This window comes from Pollicipes pollicipes, unplaced genomic scaffold (genome assembly GCF_011947565.3).
Source record: "Pollicipes pollicipes isolate AB1234 unplaced genomic scaffold, Ppol_2.1 Scaffold_4295;HRSCAF=5057_pilon_pilon_pilon, whole genome shotgun sequence".
Taxonomy (NCBI): Eukaryota; Metazoa; Arthropoda; class Thecostraca; order Pollicipedomorpha; family Pollicipedidae; genus Pollicipes; species Pollicipes pollicipes.
The window spans coordinates 24,084,841-24,099,761 of record NW_023596461.1 but is presented as its reverse complement, the minus strand read 5'-3'; the positions used below and the strand labels follow the sequence as shown (position 1 = coordinate 24,099,761).

General features: G+C 52.7%; 1 protein-coding gene across 2 annotated transcripts in view; it reads left to right on the top strand.

Annotated features, from left to right (window-relative positions):
- Positions 1 to 702: 702 nt before the first annotated feature.
- Positions 703 to 14,921, top strand: part of LOC119096855 (uncharacterized) — a 33,456-nt gene continuing 19,237 nt past the window's right edge. For both annotated transcript variants that reach the window (XM_037219815.1, XM_037219814.1), the window contains exons 1-6: positions 703 to 781; positions 8,012 to 8,183; positions 9,773 to 9,909; positions 12,683 to 12,796; positions 13,586 to 13,711; positions 14,566 to 14,595. In XM_037219815.1, the coding sequence (XP_037075710.1) occupies positions 724 to 781; positions 8,012 to 8,183; positions 9,773 to 9,909; positions 12,683 to 12,796; positions 13,586 to 13,711; positions 14,566 to 14,595 (637 nt within the window). In that variant the 5' untranslated portion in view covers positions 703 to 723. The remainder of the gene's footprint in view (positions 782 to 8,011; positions 8,184 to 9,772; positions 9,910 to 12,682; positions 12,797 to 13,585; positions 13,712 to 14,565; positions 14,596 to 14,921) is intronic.

Below are 14,921 nucleotides of genomic sequence, written 5' to 3'. Positions count from 1 at the left end.
ATAGGTGGTGCAGGCTGTGGATCGTTCGCGCGTTTGGAGGTGCTGCGGTGCGGTTTTCATGGGGATAGAGGTGCGAGAGTCGTGCGTATCATAGGGAGCCACGGCTGGATCCCTGCACACGACACGTGCAGACATTAGGTGTGACGGGGTTCGGTGTAGGTCGCGACCAAGAGACCACGTTTCTGGTTTTGTATGTGTCTTTCGGAGACGCCACGGGCTGTGTTCGTGATGTGTTTAACTCAGCTGAAACTTGGAGATTCCTTTTGTCAAAGGCTGACATGACAGGCGGTTCTCCGTTGCGACATGACGTGACAGCGCGGTCGGTAGTGAGGTGGATCTGTGCTGGCTCATTGTGCCAGCAAGCGGTGACTTTTCCGCGGCATGTGTCCGCCCGCCGCACTAAACGCTCTCTCCGTGCCCTTTTATTCCATCGCATCTGTCCGTCAAGAATACACATTTCGTAGTGGCGGCTGCCCGTTCTGTGTCCGGCTTCTGGGCCATCTGCTGGTTAGTAGAGGCTGCGGCGCCATCGACGGCGGGGCGGCGCGGCGCGCTTCTGGAAGGTAGGCGGCCGTCGCGGCCTGCGGGGCCGCCGGACCACCGGCACCTGTGCGGCGGCCGCGGCCCGACGCGGCCGGCGGCGACAAAGGTCACACGGTGGCGGGTGGGCGGTGACGGCGGCGGCGCGGCCGCAGTCGGCGCCGCGGCCTCGGCGCGCGAGACATGGCACCGTTACCAGAGCCGCTCGCCCTGCTGGCTGCCCTCGGCGTTCTGCTCTCAGGTCAGTGAGCTGCGCCGCCCGTTGGCGCGCCGTGCGGCGCTCCGTGACGGCGTCGCCGCCGGCCCGTGACGTGGCAGGTTGTGCTCATGCGCGCGGATGTCCCCGGTGACGGACGCGGCGTCGACAGGCGGCGAGCCGGCCTCGCCGGCCGGCGGCCGCCGCGCCGGTCCGGTTCGCGCCGTCGCGGCGTCCGCTTCGGCCGGCCGACCGCCGCTGCAGCCCCGCTACGGCCGGCCGACCGCCGGGCGGCTCCGCAAGGCCAGCGCTGGCGCAAGACAGCCTTTCATTGGGTGCGGGAACGGCTGTGTTGCATGTGGTTGGTGACCGGGGGCGAGTCTGCCGAACGGAGCACATCGGCCTGGACTGCAGTTGGCGGCAGGGAAGACCTGAGTACTTCACTCCTCAGTCGGAGCAGGAGGACCGACTGGGGAGTCGCCAGCGAGTTCGTAGCCGAAACGTGCTCTGTGTCTTTCGGCCCAGCGTCGGCCGCACAACGTTAGGAAGCGCGGCTTGGTAAATCTAAAGCTAGGAAGCGCGCGTTGCCATCAAGTAGGCATAATATCACGTTCGTAGTTGGGCTTCGAAAGACATGCTGTACCAATGCCCCTATTTCTGATGCCGCCATTCGATTTGAGAATCGCCGCTAGGAAGTCTCATCACTGTGTAGCAAGTGTGCGGAGTGAAGAAAGATGTGGAGCGCGCGGCGTTATGGCGTGTGTGCTCACCTGCTCACCGAGCTGGTGAACAGAGGCCAGGGACGTGACCCCGAGCCGGTCCGTGCCACCTGGATCCTTCTGGCCAGGTGCGGGTCAAGGATGTAGCGCTGGGAGGGCCGACGTCAGACGCCCCCATGACAGGCACAGGACACCGGACTGTCGTGCATTTAACGCGTAAATAGCAGCGTGAGCGCAACCATGTATTGTGAAAACCCAGCCGCCGCTTCAACGGGCGCACGGCGATGAACGTAGACACAGGTACAGCGTAAACAACAGGCATTAGCGCGGAGCGGGCCCGGGCGTGAAGCGGGCGCGGTGTGAGCGCTGGGCGGGTCAGGGTGTGTGCAGGCGGGCGGTGACCGCAGCCCGGCCCGCTGTCGGTCGCAGCGGTCAGCTCCCCGAAACAGAGAGCTGTCACAAGCCGTGCGTGTCAGTAGTAGACACGTTGTAGGCTGCTGTCACGAACCGAAATCTTGGTTTCTGGGCGACCGATCCTGTTTGCAGTTTCGGGAGGCGCGCCGTGGCGAGCCGATTGTTGACGTCTGCCGGACACACGACCGCGCAGTGGCCCCGCGTGGGTCCGGTGTGTGCGCCGGGCTGGGGGATTCCCGGATCCCGGATTCCCGGATCAGCTCGGGAGGCTGTGACCGTCGAGGACGGGGGAAATAACTCAGATTCGCACAACTTTTCTTCATTTTGGTGGCGTTGAGCACAAATCTAGAGCTTCAAACTTAAGCAAACTTTGACCCTCCCTACATGTGACGCTGGATGCTCCCCTGCAACGGGCCTGCAATGTATGACTCCGGCCGGTGACATGCGGTCTCCCTGATGCCGGCCGAACAGGGACGGCCTGTGTTTGACCATCGCGACACACACACATGGTGGGTCACCGGGATATGCCTGGAGCTGGTCCCAGTGGGCTGTGTTGGCGCGGTGATGAAGCGGGCCCCAGTGGGTTGTGCTGACGTGGCGCTGAAGCTGACCCCAGTGCTGACGTGGTGCTGAATCTGCCCCCAGTGGGCTGTGCTGACATGGTGCTGAAGCTGCCCCCAGTGGGCTGTACCGATATGGTGCTATGTTTCGCCCATCGGTGATGCGCGTACGCCGCGGTGTCAGCCAAACGGCGAACGGTCTGCCAGACTTGAGCTTGATAGCGGGTGGAATCGAAGTCGACCCCGGAATCAATTCGTTTTTTTTTTGTGGAGTCAAGTGGCATTCATTCCTTTCAAGAGTTGCGTAACCCGCAGTTGGAGCTGGGTCAGCCGTGTTTGAGTCATCAATGAGTCAGCTAGTATCGGATAGCATGTAACAACAGATACACTAAGCGTGGCAGCTCGTACCTGCGCAACAAACGTAACACTAGACGTACCACTGCCCGGTCATTAAATTTGCGTCCTGAAGAGGCTTTGGCATAGGCCAGGAGAACAGGCTATCTCCTTAGGCCATGTTGTCGGAAGCAGCTCGACCGGAGCCGATTATGGAATTGGGCCCTATCGGCTTGAGTCGTAGTCGCAGTCAAACCCGAACGGAGTGGCGCTGCCCGGCGTCAGATTCGGCCCCATGCACCGGAAGTCCGGGTCTAGAGAGATGCCGTTGCAGCGGAATCATGCGCAAGCCTGCGGTCTGTACGGCCAGCACAAGAAGCTGGCGTTAGCTAGCTGGGCTCCCTCCACTGAACCAGTGGTATGTTCCTGTTGTGCTGGCAATGAACAATGGACATCGCGCTTTCTATAAGTCAGTATCTTCGCAGCTGATGACAGCGGCTTTATGCAGTTTTGGTAAATATAGGAAGCGCAATACAATTCGTTGTTAAGAGAGACGGTGCAAATCTGTGCACAAATGTTTATAAGTCGTTCGCACAGCATTCATTTTCCCAAAAACATGATTTCAACTAAATTAGTTATTCCATTCAGTTAACGTGGAAGCGAAACTTTTAATGGTTCAACAAAATCTGAGGAGCAATAGCTTAAGCCGGGACCTGATATCAATGATCCGGACTTGCATTGGCGTGAAACCGGAGGCGGAGGAAAACATGAACAATGATATTGACAAAGCCGTGGGCTGCGGAGAGCCATTCACGCCAGCTCAGCCAGTAAAGTACATACCGCCATTTCAGACTTGGGCAAAACTGGATCTACATGGCTATCTGGTGCTCTGATCACGATTCTGCAGTTTGTGGACCTCTGCGCCAAGCCGTTTTTCACCAGTGATGATTAGCAATGATCAGATGACATCAGATGACCAGTGATGATGAGATCAGTGGTGATGGCAGGAAATGACTTCATAAGGGCAATGCTCGAAGTGAAACGATGACAACTCCGGAACCATAGCACACTTTTCGAACAGAGCACGGCATTACGTAGACAATGCAATGCCCCTGGTGATGATCCGGATTACTATGACTTACCATAAAATGAAACTCAGTTTCTCTAGGTCATAGCGCATTCCACTTTCAAACCTCGTTTTTCGTAATTTTCGTTAAATTCTCTAACGGAAGTTGTGAAAAAGTGGACACTCTCTTAACATCCGCGCAGCGCAAGTGCCATCCAAGCCGGGCGGACCAGACCGGCGCGTGGTCCCCGGCCGGCCGACCCCGCGCGCTACCCAGCCTCCCTGCCGGCCGGCCCCGCGCGCTACCCAGCCTCCCGGCCGGCCGGCCTCGCGCGTTACCCAGCCTCCCGGCCGGCCGGCCCCGCGCGTTACCCAGCCTCCCGGCCGGCCGGCCCCGCGCGTTACCCAGCCTCTCTGCCGGCCGGCCGGCCTGTGTCGATGCTACCGGCGGTGCTCGGCCGCCTCCCGCGCTGGTCCAAAGGACGACCCCGGCTAGAGTCACTGTTTTAAAATTATTTGCTTTGCTTTGTATGGATAGACAGTCCTACGTGCATAGTGATGAGAAAGCGTTTGTATACTTCTAAAAGGCATGACTTTCGTTATCCTGTTTGACCTGAGGCGTAAAGCACTGCGATCTGTTACCAAAGGGCTCATTGCTGGCCACCGTTCGTTTCTGGGACTTGTATCAGTTGGTAACAAGCTATGCTCAGAATGCGGAAAGCGAGTCTTAAAGAAGGATTTTGAGGCTTGGATCTACCACACCCTGGACTTGTCGACCGAACCGGATCCGTTTCGGTCAGGCCCATTCAGCCTGCTCCCACAGGCTGGCACGACAAATATACAGGATCCGTCACAGCCGGGGCTCAGGCTCAGCTCCATTCGGCAGGCTTTCAAACAGCCGGGAGGCTATTCAGCAGTCATTGGGAAGCTGAGCCTTCATCATCGTCGCCAAGTTGCACTCTGAGTACTTGGGTTGGCGTGGAGTGACGCTGGCGACATCACGCGCTCTGGGGTACAGCCGATGCGTACCATGCAAAGGACGTACATGGATCCACCCAGCTATACCATTTGGTAGGGTTGGAATGTATCATTAGTGAGTATAAGCCGGATACTTGTATGACAATGTTGAAGTTCACAGGCCCGGGACATACTCAGGGACATCAAGCGCTTTCTGGGTACGAGGCCGATGAGAAACATCGGCCAAACATCCTGCCCAACATCATCCATCCCACCGTCGAAACTATCTCAATGACGGCATCAAACATAGCTCATGCTTCCAAGGCCCAACTTCGTCCTCTTTGGTCATGGACAATTATTTCCCAATTGATTCGGCATCACTGAAAAACAACGCCTTCCATCACTGAACGTGATATAGGAGACTGTGCGCAACCACCTGATAATCCACATCTCGGCCAAACAACAGCACTCTCCAGGTGTCTGTCTATGCACCTGCACACAGCGGCTCGCGCGCACACACACAGAGACCCAGCACCATAACTCACATAACATAGCCATTGCACGCTCTACAGAGAGACGGAAGCTCAACGCTCCGGAACAATGTACATACGCAAATGGGACACTCTCATTGTCCAGGGGCGGACCTAGCCTGGAGTTGTTTTTTTTTGGGGGGGGGGGGCAACCGTTCGTCGCCAGCTGGCTGGTGTGGGATCCGAGGTCCAGTGCATGGTGTCTCTCGCGAGTACCTAGTACGGACACCATTCAAGCACCGAAATGCTTTTGAATCTTCTGTATACAGTATGCATGTTTACAAAGCTCGTAACCCTCATTTTGAGGTATTATTGGTATTATTTTGCTATCATGTATTTGCTATTATGTAGGCTATTATTTTGAGGTACATCTTTTGAGGTAAGTAGACGAAACTTTTATGAAGTTCTGGGAAGGTTTTTTTTTGGGGGGGGGCAAACATACTCTCAGAGCTTTTGGGGGGGGGGGAGGCGATGGCCCCGTGCCCCCCCCCCCTCCCCAGGATCCGCCTGTCATTGTCCATAGTTCTGTATGGAGGGCCACCATCAGAGCGATGAGCACCGGGTTGTAGAGAACATTGGTGCGTGTCAAAGATGAGAATGTGTAAAGCGCGAATACTCATATTTGTATTTTGGTACATAAGCAGTATGCTTTCGTGACATCTGTATCACGAAAAAGGAGGTCTCCAGGCATGATGTCCGTGTTGAAAACGGCGCGTGATAACTTGAACTTCGCAAATGTGTGACAAAAACATGCCTACAAAAAGATCAAAGCTGAGCCCACCGTGATTGTTACATAGAGTGACACACCGGTGGAACATTTTTCAAAAGCATGCTGTAATGAAAACTCAGGAACAGCTGCGTCTGCCAACAGCGCTGGGTCTGCAGCATCATCGAGGCACAATAAGGATAGAAATTGAATTACATTCAAGTCCGAATTACGCTCTCAATGCTTTGTGATGGAACCGCACTTTTTCCCTGCAGTCATGACAGCCGTCGTCATGACGACGGCAGGATCTGCTGGGGGGCCGCTGTCAGCTGCTACTGAATGGCGTCAGTGTAAACGAAGCGTTTGTGATTGACACAACGGGCGGCAAGGGCCAGTTACCGAGAAGCGCATTGGTGGAAGTTAGAATCAGGCGCCACTTCAGACTATGTGATACTCTGTTTCCCAGTCTACGCGTGCTTTGAAAAGCGCCACTGCAGTAAGCGCCAAAGGGTAAAAATCAAAAGTCCATGTTACAACGTTTCGTTGAAATCACGGGATAATAGCTTCATGTTTGGCATATTCTGCCGTATAAACAGAATGTTTCAAGGTTTCGTAACATTCACGACGCAAATATTTTCACACAGTGTACTGCAAAGATAACACAACACACCTTGAAAAAAACAAGTCAGATTAATTGCATTGGTCTCATAGTGGTGAGCAGGTAGATGAGATTTTTCCCGCAGAAGCGGCTACTTCAAATGGAAATTCTGAGTTACTCGGAAGAAATTCGAGAAAACCTGGATTACTGATGGAATCGCATGCCTCAGGTCTAACGATGAATGAGAAGCACAAAAGGCGGCATACTTGTCTTAATAAAACATGGACTAAAGAACAAGAGATTTCCAAATGTATTTTTCACATATAAGGTAAGGGGGTGATGTGTGGGAGATGTCACAGCCGTCACGCCAGCGTTTGAGGAAATTAGCGTAATACTAACACTAAGGCCTGGAAAGAGGCCCTTTCCAGCACACCTGTCACACCAACTTTTCTCAACCGGGGATAAATATGCCAAGTTTCCGCCGAACCACTGCCCGCAGCTAATAAAAGCAAGACGTAGGCAGGTTGTGTAGCTGAATGTGACCTACCTCAGACAGCCGTCAAGCAACGCAGCGTCGCACTGGTTGTACACTGAGCAGCCTTAATGTTGTTACGATGCGGCATAATGGTGTTAAACAAGAACATAGGTTAACAACTGTACGCACCATTATCCATATGTACATATGTGTGCTCTGCGTGCCGTGGTGTAGGGTATGAGGCACCAGTTACCTCGGCTGCTCTATGTGTAGTCCGACACCTTGTACGTGCCGTTTAAGTGTACCTTTAGTGCGTACGTCAGGGTTGTCACATCTGTATGTTGTGAAAAATGACCGCCCATAGTCAAGGCAGTGCAGCTTTGGTAAATGCAGCTTTGGTGCAGCTTGCAGCTTCTTCGCTCATTCCCCTGAAAACTGTTCGTTAATTGTCAGAAAGGGTGATAGTTGTCCGCAAAAGTAGATTGTTCGCTTGCTTATATTGTAAGCCAGACGTAATCTCCTTTATTTCTAAGCCTCGCTGTATTTCTGGTGCACCGCTGGGGTCATGCACGCGCAGTGTGTTCATGTCACGTGCACAAGCTTGAATTCTGGTTTGAGGTGATGCCATCGAGCCGGATATCATAAAAAGCTTTGGCACCCAGGCATCATTTGACAGCTTCGTGGCGTGAGTGGAGGTGCCGAGTCTGGGGATGTTTGTAACCGCTGAAACCCCGACCTGTCCGTCGCTGACAGCAAACCATATGCCGCTGACCCGTCTACTGATATGCCCGATCCAGACGCCCTTGACATGACCCTGCCCCGTCTGGCGTCGAGCTTGACACGTGCACCGCTGACCTTGACCTGTCCGCCACCTGCCTGCATCCGCCTGGCCGTCACTGGCCATGGCCTGCCGGCAGGATGTGCGACGAAGACCGTGACGCTGCCTGACCTGCCGTCGGACGGCACCTGCTGTCAGACCACGCCGGCCGCCTCCCAGGCCAGCGTCCGGCCGGGTGGCGTCGACTTCCGCAGCGCCCGGCGAGTGTGCGCTGGCGAGAGTCCGACCCAGCAGTACACCATCTTCACCGGGTCAGTAGAGCTCCGAGACACGGCCAGCGACCGCGGAGCGCTGCGGCGCACCTGGGCGTCGGTGCTGTGGGCAGGCAGCAGGCACAATAGCAACCAAACTCCCGCGGCGTCACCACAGTGGATGGCATTTTACCGTCCTTTTGTTCCACCACCGAAGGCCGTGTCCGGATCTCGACCGCTGTACGTCAGCCTCGACTCGTGGTGTCCGTTTGGCAGCGTCACTCGTCCTAACGAAGAAAGTTATCCGTTCACTCACTCGCTCACCCACTCTCTCTCTCTCTCTCTCTCTCTCTCTCTCTCTCTCTATCTCCTCTCTCTCTCTCTCTCTCTCTCTCTCTCTCCTCTCTCTCTCTCTCTCTCTCTCTCTCTCTCTTCTCTCTCTCTCTCTCTCTCTCTATATCTCTCTCTCTCTCTCTCTCTCTCTCTCTCTCTCGCTCTCTTCTCTTCTTCTCTCTCTCCTCTCCTCTCTCTCTTCTATTCTTTCTCTCTCTCTGACTCTCTCTCTCTCTCCCTCCCTTCCTCCCCTCTCTTTCCCCCTCTCTCTCCCTCTCTTAATATATCTCCCTCTCTCTGTCTCTCTCCATCCCTCTCTCTCACTCTCTCACTCTCTCTCCCTCTATCTATCCCTCTCTCTCTCTCTCTGTCTCTCTCTCCCTCCCTACCTCTCCCACTCTCTCTCCCTCTCTCTCCCTCCCTTTATCTCTCCCTCTCTTTCCTCTCTCTCTCTCTCTCTCTGTCTCTTTCTCCCCTCCCTACCTCTCTCACTTTCTCCCTCTCTTTCTCTCTCTCTTTCACTCTCTACTTCTCTTTCTTCTTCCCTCTCTCTCACTTTCTCTCTCTCTCTCCCTTTCTCTCTCTCAATCTCTCTCTCCGTGTGGCATTGCCGCACTGCCGTCTCGTTCATTTTATAATGTGTTGCCACAGCTCATCTAACATGATAACGTATAACTTCGTGTATTGTGCTCCTGCCCTGCCCAATTAGTGTACTTAGCCCCTGCAACATACAAAACAGACATCATAGCATCGCTGTGCCGCGTCTATCAGAGGCGGACAGAGGAGGCAGCCCTAGATAGACACCACGATGCCATTAAGTGGATACTTCACTCACATGGGACCGATTGCTGGCGCTTTTACGTGGTTTCTTCATTGGCCTTGTCCACATACATGAATGTCACTGTGTGGAAGACAGCACTACAGATAGGAGTCATTCATCGCTGCGCTCAAGTGGTCTTATTTGCTGCTCATTCGGACGTGCTCTGAAAATCCTTTCTTTTAGCGGACTGAACACACCGAATCGTTCCAAGTACGCCACTACTACCTGTTCACAATGGTGACACACGACAACTCACAATGATGACCGACCAATCACCCTCGACCACTGCCGCTCGATGATGGCGAAAATATTTTCTTTCAGCTTGGGCTTACAGCGTCAGGGCTACATCCTGACAACCGCTTTATATCTGTCTGGGTTTGCAGGGCACCGGAGCCCCAGCCGGACGTCGCCTTCACGCGCGTGTGTGTGCGGGGGGGGGAGGGGGCCTGCAATCGCGTGCTCCACACCGGTCTCGACGCCCCGCTCCTGCTGGCAGGTTTGACCAGGCGGCCGGTGGCCGGTGGCTGTTCGGCTGCGGCTCGGAGGCGCGTCCCAGCTGCAAGCGGCTCGCCCGGGCTGCCTGCACCACCGCCTGCCTCCTCGACCGGACCTGCTACCTCCGCTTCGACACAGGTGAGCGCGCTAGCGGCAAGCCGCGGTGCGCTGGCCAGCCCAGCTGGTGCGAGTGGACGGAGCGACGCGGCTCCTGTAACACAACGGCACGAACTCGACTTGGTGTTAAAGTGACGGTGTCAGTGTTAGTTAAATGAGTCGTAGCGTTTTGAATGCTTAGACTTATTACCTGTTATCTTGGTGCACTTATTTTCGGGTTTCTTGGGGTACACATTTTGAGCCGTTTTTCAGAAAGCAATTAGTGTCTGGGAAGTGGCAGGTTTGGAGCATTATCGCACATGTCAACGAAGTTTTAACATAAACCTCTATGAATTCAACCAGCTTGTTCTCAAATATCTGACCTAGAAAGTGACAAAAATATCACTACGCGGTGGCGTGAGGGAAGCTGAGGCATTCCCCAGCTATAGATCGCCCCGACAAACATAATCGAAATCATGCAGCGTGTCTAGTCATCCACTGTTAATCGACCCCACATTAGTTAAAAGAAAATTTCCTATATAAGGTCGAAATTTTACGGTACAGCTGTGTAGCTAGGATAGACGATCCGGATCTATATGTCAAGTCAGTTCTGCGAAATTCGTCGTTAAGTGCTCAGAATTTTAGGTTGAAAGAGCGGATGTCCTGGCGCTCTTCCATGCTCGAATGGGATTGCGGTTTTTGCGATTCAAAATGGCTACCTATTTCACACAGGTATGCTGCACAACTATCGCTTAACAGCGTCGTCTCAAAATGGTTAGATTAGTCAGCAAAACAAAAGTATGTGATATCTGATTGCCGTTAAAGAAAGCAGCGCCGAACAATCTCTGTGACACGTAATCCCTCACAGTTTCTCTTGCTGCGGTTTATGTGTGGGCTGAATACAAACGCCTATGGAATGGCTCACAACAAAAATCAGAATGCTTCCGTGTGACAAGTTAGTAACGTATGGGGTGAAAGCCTCATTTCTTATCACTTTTTTCTTGAACTTCACTTCTTTTCGTTATGACTGACATTACAAAATTAACTGCAAGTACAGTTGATTGCCACCATCGCTAAAAGTACGCCTATTTTAACACGCGCCCGGCTGCCCGGCTGGGTAACCTTTGCTCGGGAGGGGTGAATTTGACCACACTGAGATCTCAGAGACTAAGGAAGCTAGAAATCCCAAATTTACAGGATGTGTTGACCTGTACGTGAGCTTACCTTGGTCAAAGTTTAAGGCTTCCAGGTCATGACCTTTAGGTTTAACAAGGCTCGACAAGATCAAACAGGCTCAAACTCCATGTTGGTGTCCAAAGTGCCCCCAGAACCTAGATACCTGTTCTTAGCAAAAGGTCACATGCTCGTCTCAGATCAGTGACGTTGTTTGACCTTTTGAAAGTTATGGTGACCAAAATCATACAAGACTGCTTTGAGCTTTACATGAAATAAGCGACAAAGATACCGTTACGCAGTATGTTTCTAAAACAAAATGTTGACCGGGGTGATTTCAGGTCAGTGACCTATTCTGGCTTTTAAGTTGTCCATGCAAGTGTGCAATGCGGTTTTTGTTATCAACAAATTCGAAATGAGCGCTAGAAGCTATGCCATACAACAAGCCCTAGATTAAAAAACAAGTTGGCTCTGACCTTGGTCTGACCTTCATACCTGATTCTAGGTCAACGGAACCTATCATTTTAGTTGCTGTGTTGCTTAAGAACGCATTTCAGAGTTGCATGGCCGCATCTAACGCTCCGTTGTTATCAGATTGAGCGATTCCCTAGAAAATGACTTCACTAAATCCATGGCCTGACTTTGACCTGCCGTAGGTTAGCGACCTTACAAGTTACGTCTAAATTTTTGATACAATACGATTTGCGATTCAATTATCTATAGCTATGCAAAATTTGGCGTTGCTACGCTGCGCCGTTAGGAAACCATTCTGGAAAAACCCTAGAGGGCGAGGGAGGCAAATGGACCTCCGAAATTGAGCTTTTACTTACCTGCTGAACTTGGGACTTGTTAACTTAACTTAGCTTTTTAACATAGAACCTGGTACCATGTAGTTAAGCTGTAACCCCTTATGTATATAACACAGCTTCAATTTCTCAAACTAAACATGTCAAGTTATCGTTTACCGTTACCCCAGGATTTAGGTCAAAGGTGATAGCTGTACATCGATATTTAACCTGGCTTTATAAGTTAACGACGATGGACGAAATGAGAAACTGTGACACTAGCTTTTTTTACAAAACTGGGCACACTATAACACACGCATTGTTTTCGTCAATTTTCTTTAAGACGTAGTTAAACCTTCTATGCTATCAGTGACAGTAGATGCCTGCAAGAGGATCCACGATACATACGAAAATACGTTACTTGTTTTGATGCTTGCTTTACACATTTTGTGCACTTATTGTGCCCTTTATGCACCTATCGTGAATCATCATTATGTTGTAACTCCGGAATGAATGTTGATGCACAACTATTTTCCTTTGACCCAAATGCTGGGGTAAGGGCGAACGATGATTGTATATGTCAAGCTTAGGAAATACAAATTGCGTTGTGTACACAAGCAGCTACAAGTTTACAAGTTATTGAATTAGATACCGTGTAAACTTCAAGCAAAACAAAATGAATCTCAACCGGTCGAATAGTTTTCAGGAACGTCCCAAGGCCACCTCACTGCGAGTAGTGTTAGTTCTAACCTAGCCCCAGTTTTCGACTTCCTCAGGCCTGAGCCTGGAGCCGGTGTCTCGGAGCCCGCGCTAGAAGTCCCCTTCTCCCATGCTAAATCATGGGCGTCACTCCACAGCGGAACCGTTTCTGCAGAGAACGAGCATCGACCAGAGCACGAGGACGCGCACGAATTCTGTGGTCGAGACCATTAACACTGGCGAGCGCAGCGACGTGGACCGGAACAACACCGGTAAGTGCCCTTACCAGACACCGGTCTGCCACAGAGGCACCGCTGGGTACCCGCCCCAGCCTGCCACGGAGGCACCGGTGACGCGGGTGGGTACCCTCACCAGACACCGGTCTGCCACGGAGGCATAAATTGTGGGATAGCAGGGTTTGACAGTCATGGCAGATAATCTGTTGAAGGTCTGGCAATCATGCGTTAGAAGATGTGGCAGCTTCAAAGTCGAAGATCAAAACTGAATTTGCAAAACAATCTCTAACTGCAGCGGGATGTAGCGTTAATGATAACTTTTCCAGAGTTCAGGTTCCTCAGCTCCTGACCCAGTACTCCTGTTCCCCAGCTCCTGTCCCAACACTCCTGTTCCCCAGCTCCTGTCCAATGTCATTATGTCGTGATGTGATGCATCACGAATCGGTTTAGCCGATGAACCTGGGCTTGGGTGTGTATAGCAAGTGACGGTGTGCGTGTAGCTGCTGTAAGACATCTAACCAAGATGATCTGCACCGATGTCAAGTGGCACCCATTCCATGCAGTTTAGAACAGTCATGAGATGCCCCCTTGCCCTTGGTTTTCAGCGCGTTCAGTTGTAGGCTGACGAGGAGTTCACAGGCCTCCCTGTCCGGCAAAGGTGGGAAATAGCTTATTCGATGACGGGCTAGTGCATTGCCTGTTGTTGCACCTATTTATGCGAGCATTCACCTCAGTCCTAGTGTTCCTGTCCGAATGGCTACTATTGCCGGCATCGTTACCCGCTGCTCACAATTTGTGCGACAAACAGCTCGAGACCGTCCTCAGATGGCGAAACCATACACACCAACGAGACAGACACCCTGCGTGAACGAGTCAACACCACCTCCGACGAAAGGAAGAAGCGGCGCATCCGTGCGCTGAACATCACCTCCGGAAGCCTACACGGCATCGGTACGATCAGCACGCCCCCCCCCCCCCCCGGCCGTGCCGGCGCGGTCCGGTGGAGACGCTACGGCGGCGATCTAGAGATGGGCCCGAGCTTCAGCCGCCGGCGGAAGGTCAACGAGCACCGACTGCACGTGTTTGGAGATGCTGGGTGTAGATGCCGTTAAATGCGTGTGCGGTAGGGTCGAAGGGCAGTTTAGATCCTGTCGGAAGGAAGAGATCAATACGCACTTTATATGGGTTGAAAAAGTATTCGACGCCTCTAGCTCATCTACGCTCTCGCTCCTGTTGTCCTGTCCTCAAGCCATTATCATTATCTTTTCATTGCAGATTAGATTTCCTTTTAATTTCATCCACTGTCCCTTGTAATTGACCGTGTAATCATGAAACAAATCAGTCGCAAACAGCAAGGAGAAAACCGTATGCTTGCTTTGCTAGTGATTATCAACAGCGGATTTTAGCGCATCAAAACAGAAGGTGCGTTGCCGACTACGACCAGCGTTAGCATAAGTTACACACCATAGGTAGTGCTAGCATAAGCTATGAAGTTCCCCCTATATAGAGAAACTGTGAATAGAACGCTACTAACCAGCATCCCGGGCAGGGTGGGTGCATGATGAACTAAGCAGGCAAGTGTAATTTTCCGCTATCGTGCTTCAATAATTTTCTGACTTTACAATCACCATCGATGAAATCGATGAAATCGATGAAAGACCTCTTCTTTGTGGTGGTAGCATTGCCAAATATGAATGGAGGACAAGGGCGAACCCAAGCCTAATCGCACATAGCAACATTGTTTCTTTGTCCTCGCCAAGCTCCCTTCATCTGCCGGCAGCTGACACCATGTTCGCTATTTGCAGGCCGCTCTATTCTGGACGCCCCGACTCCTGGTGAGCACAGCAGGCCCCCTGCATGGCCTGCCGGCGGGAGGCTGACTGAGAGATGGTCTGTCAGACCGCAGCGCCCTCGCTAGACATTTGTGATATCTGCCGCCGCGGACGGCAGCGCCCTCGCTGGACATTTGTGATATCTGCCGCCGCGGACGGCAGCGCCCTCGCTGGACATTTGTGATATCTGCCGCCGCGGACGGCAGCACCCTCGCTAGACACGTGTGACCTCCACTGCCGGGGATGGCGGCGTCCTCGCTGGACATTTGTGATATCTGCCGCCGCGGACGGCAGCACCCTCGCTAGACACGTGTGACCTCCACCGCCGG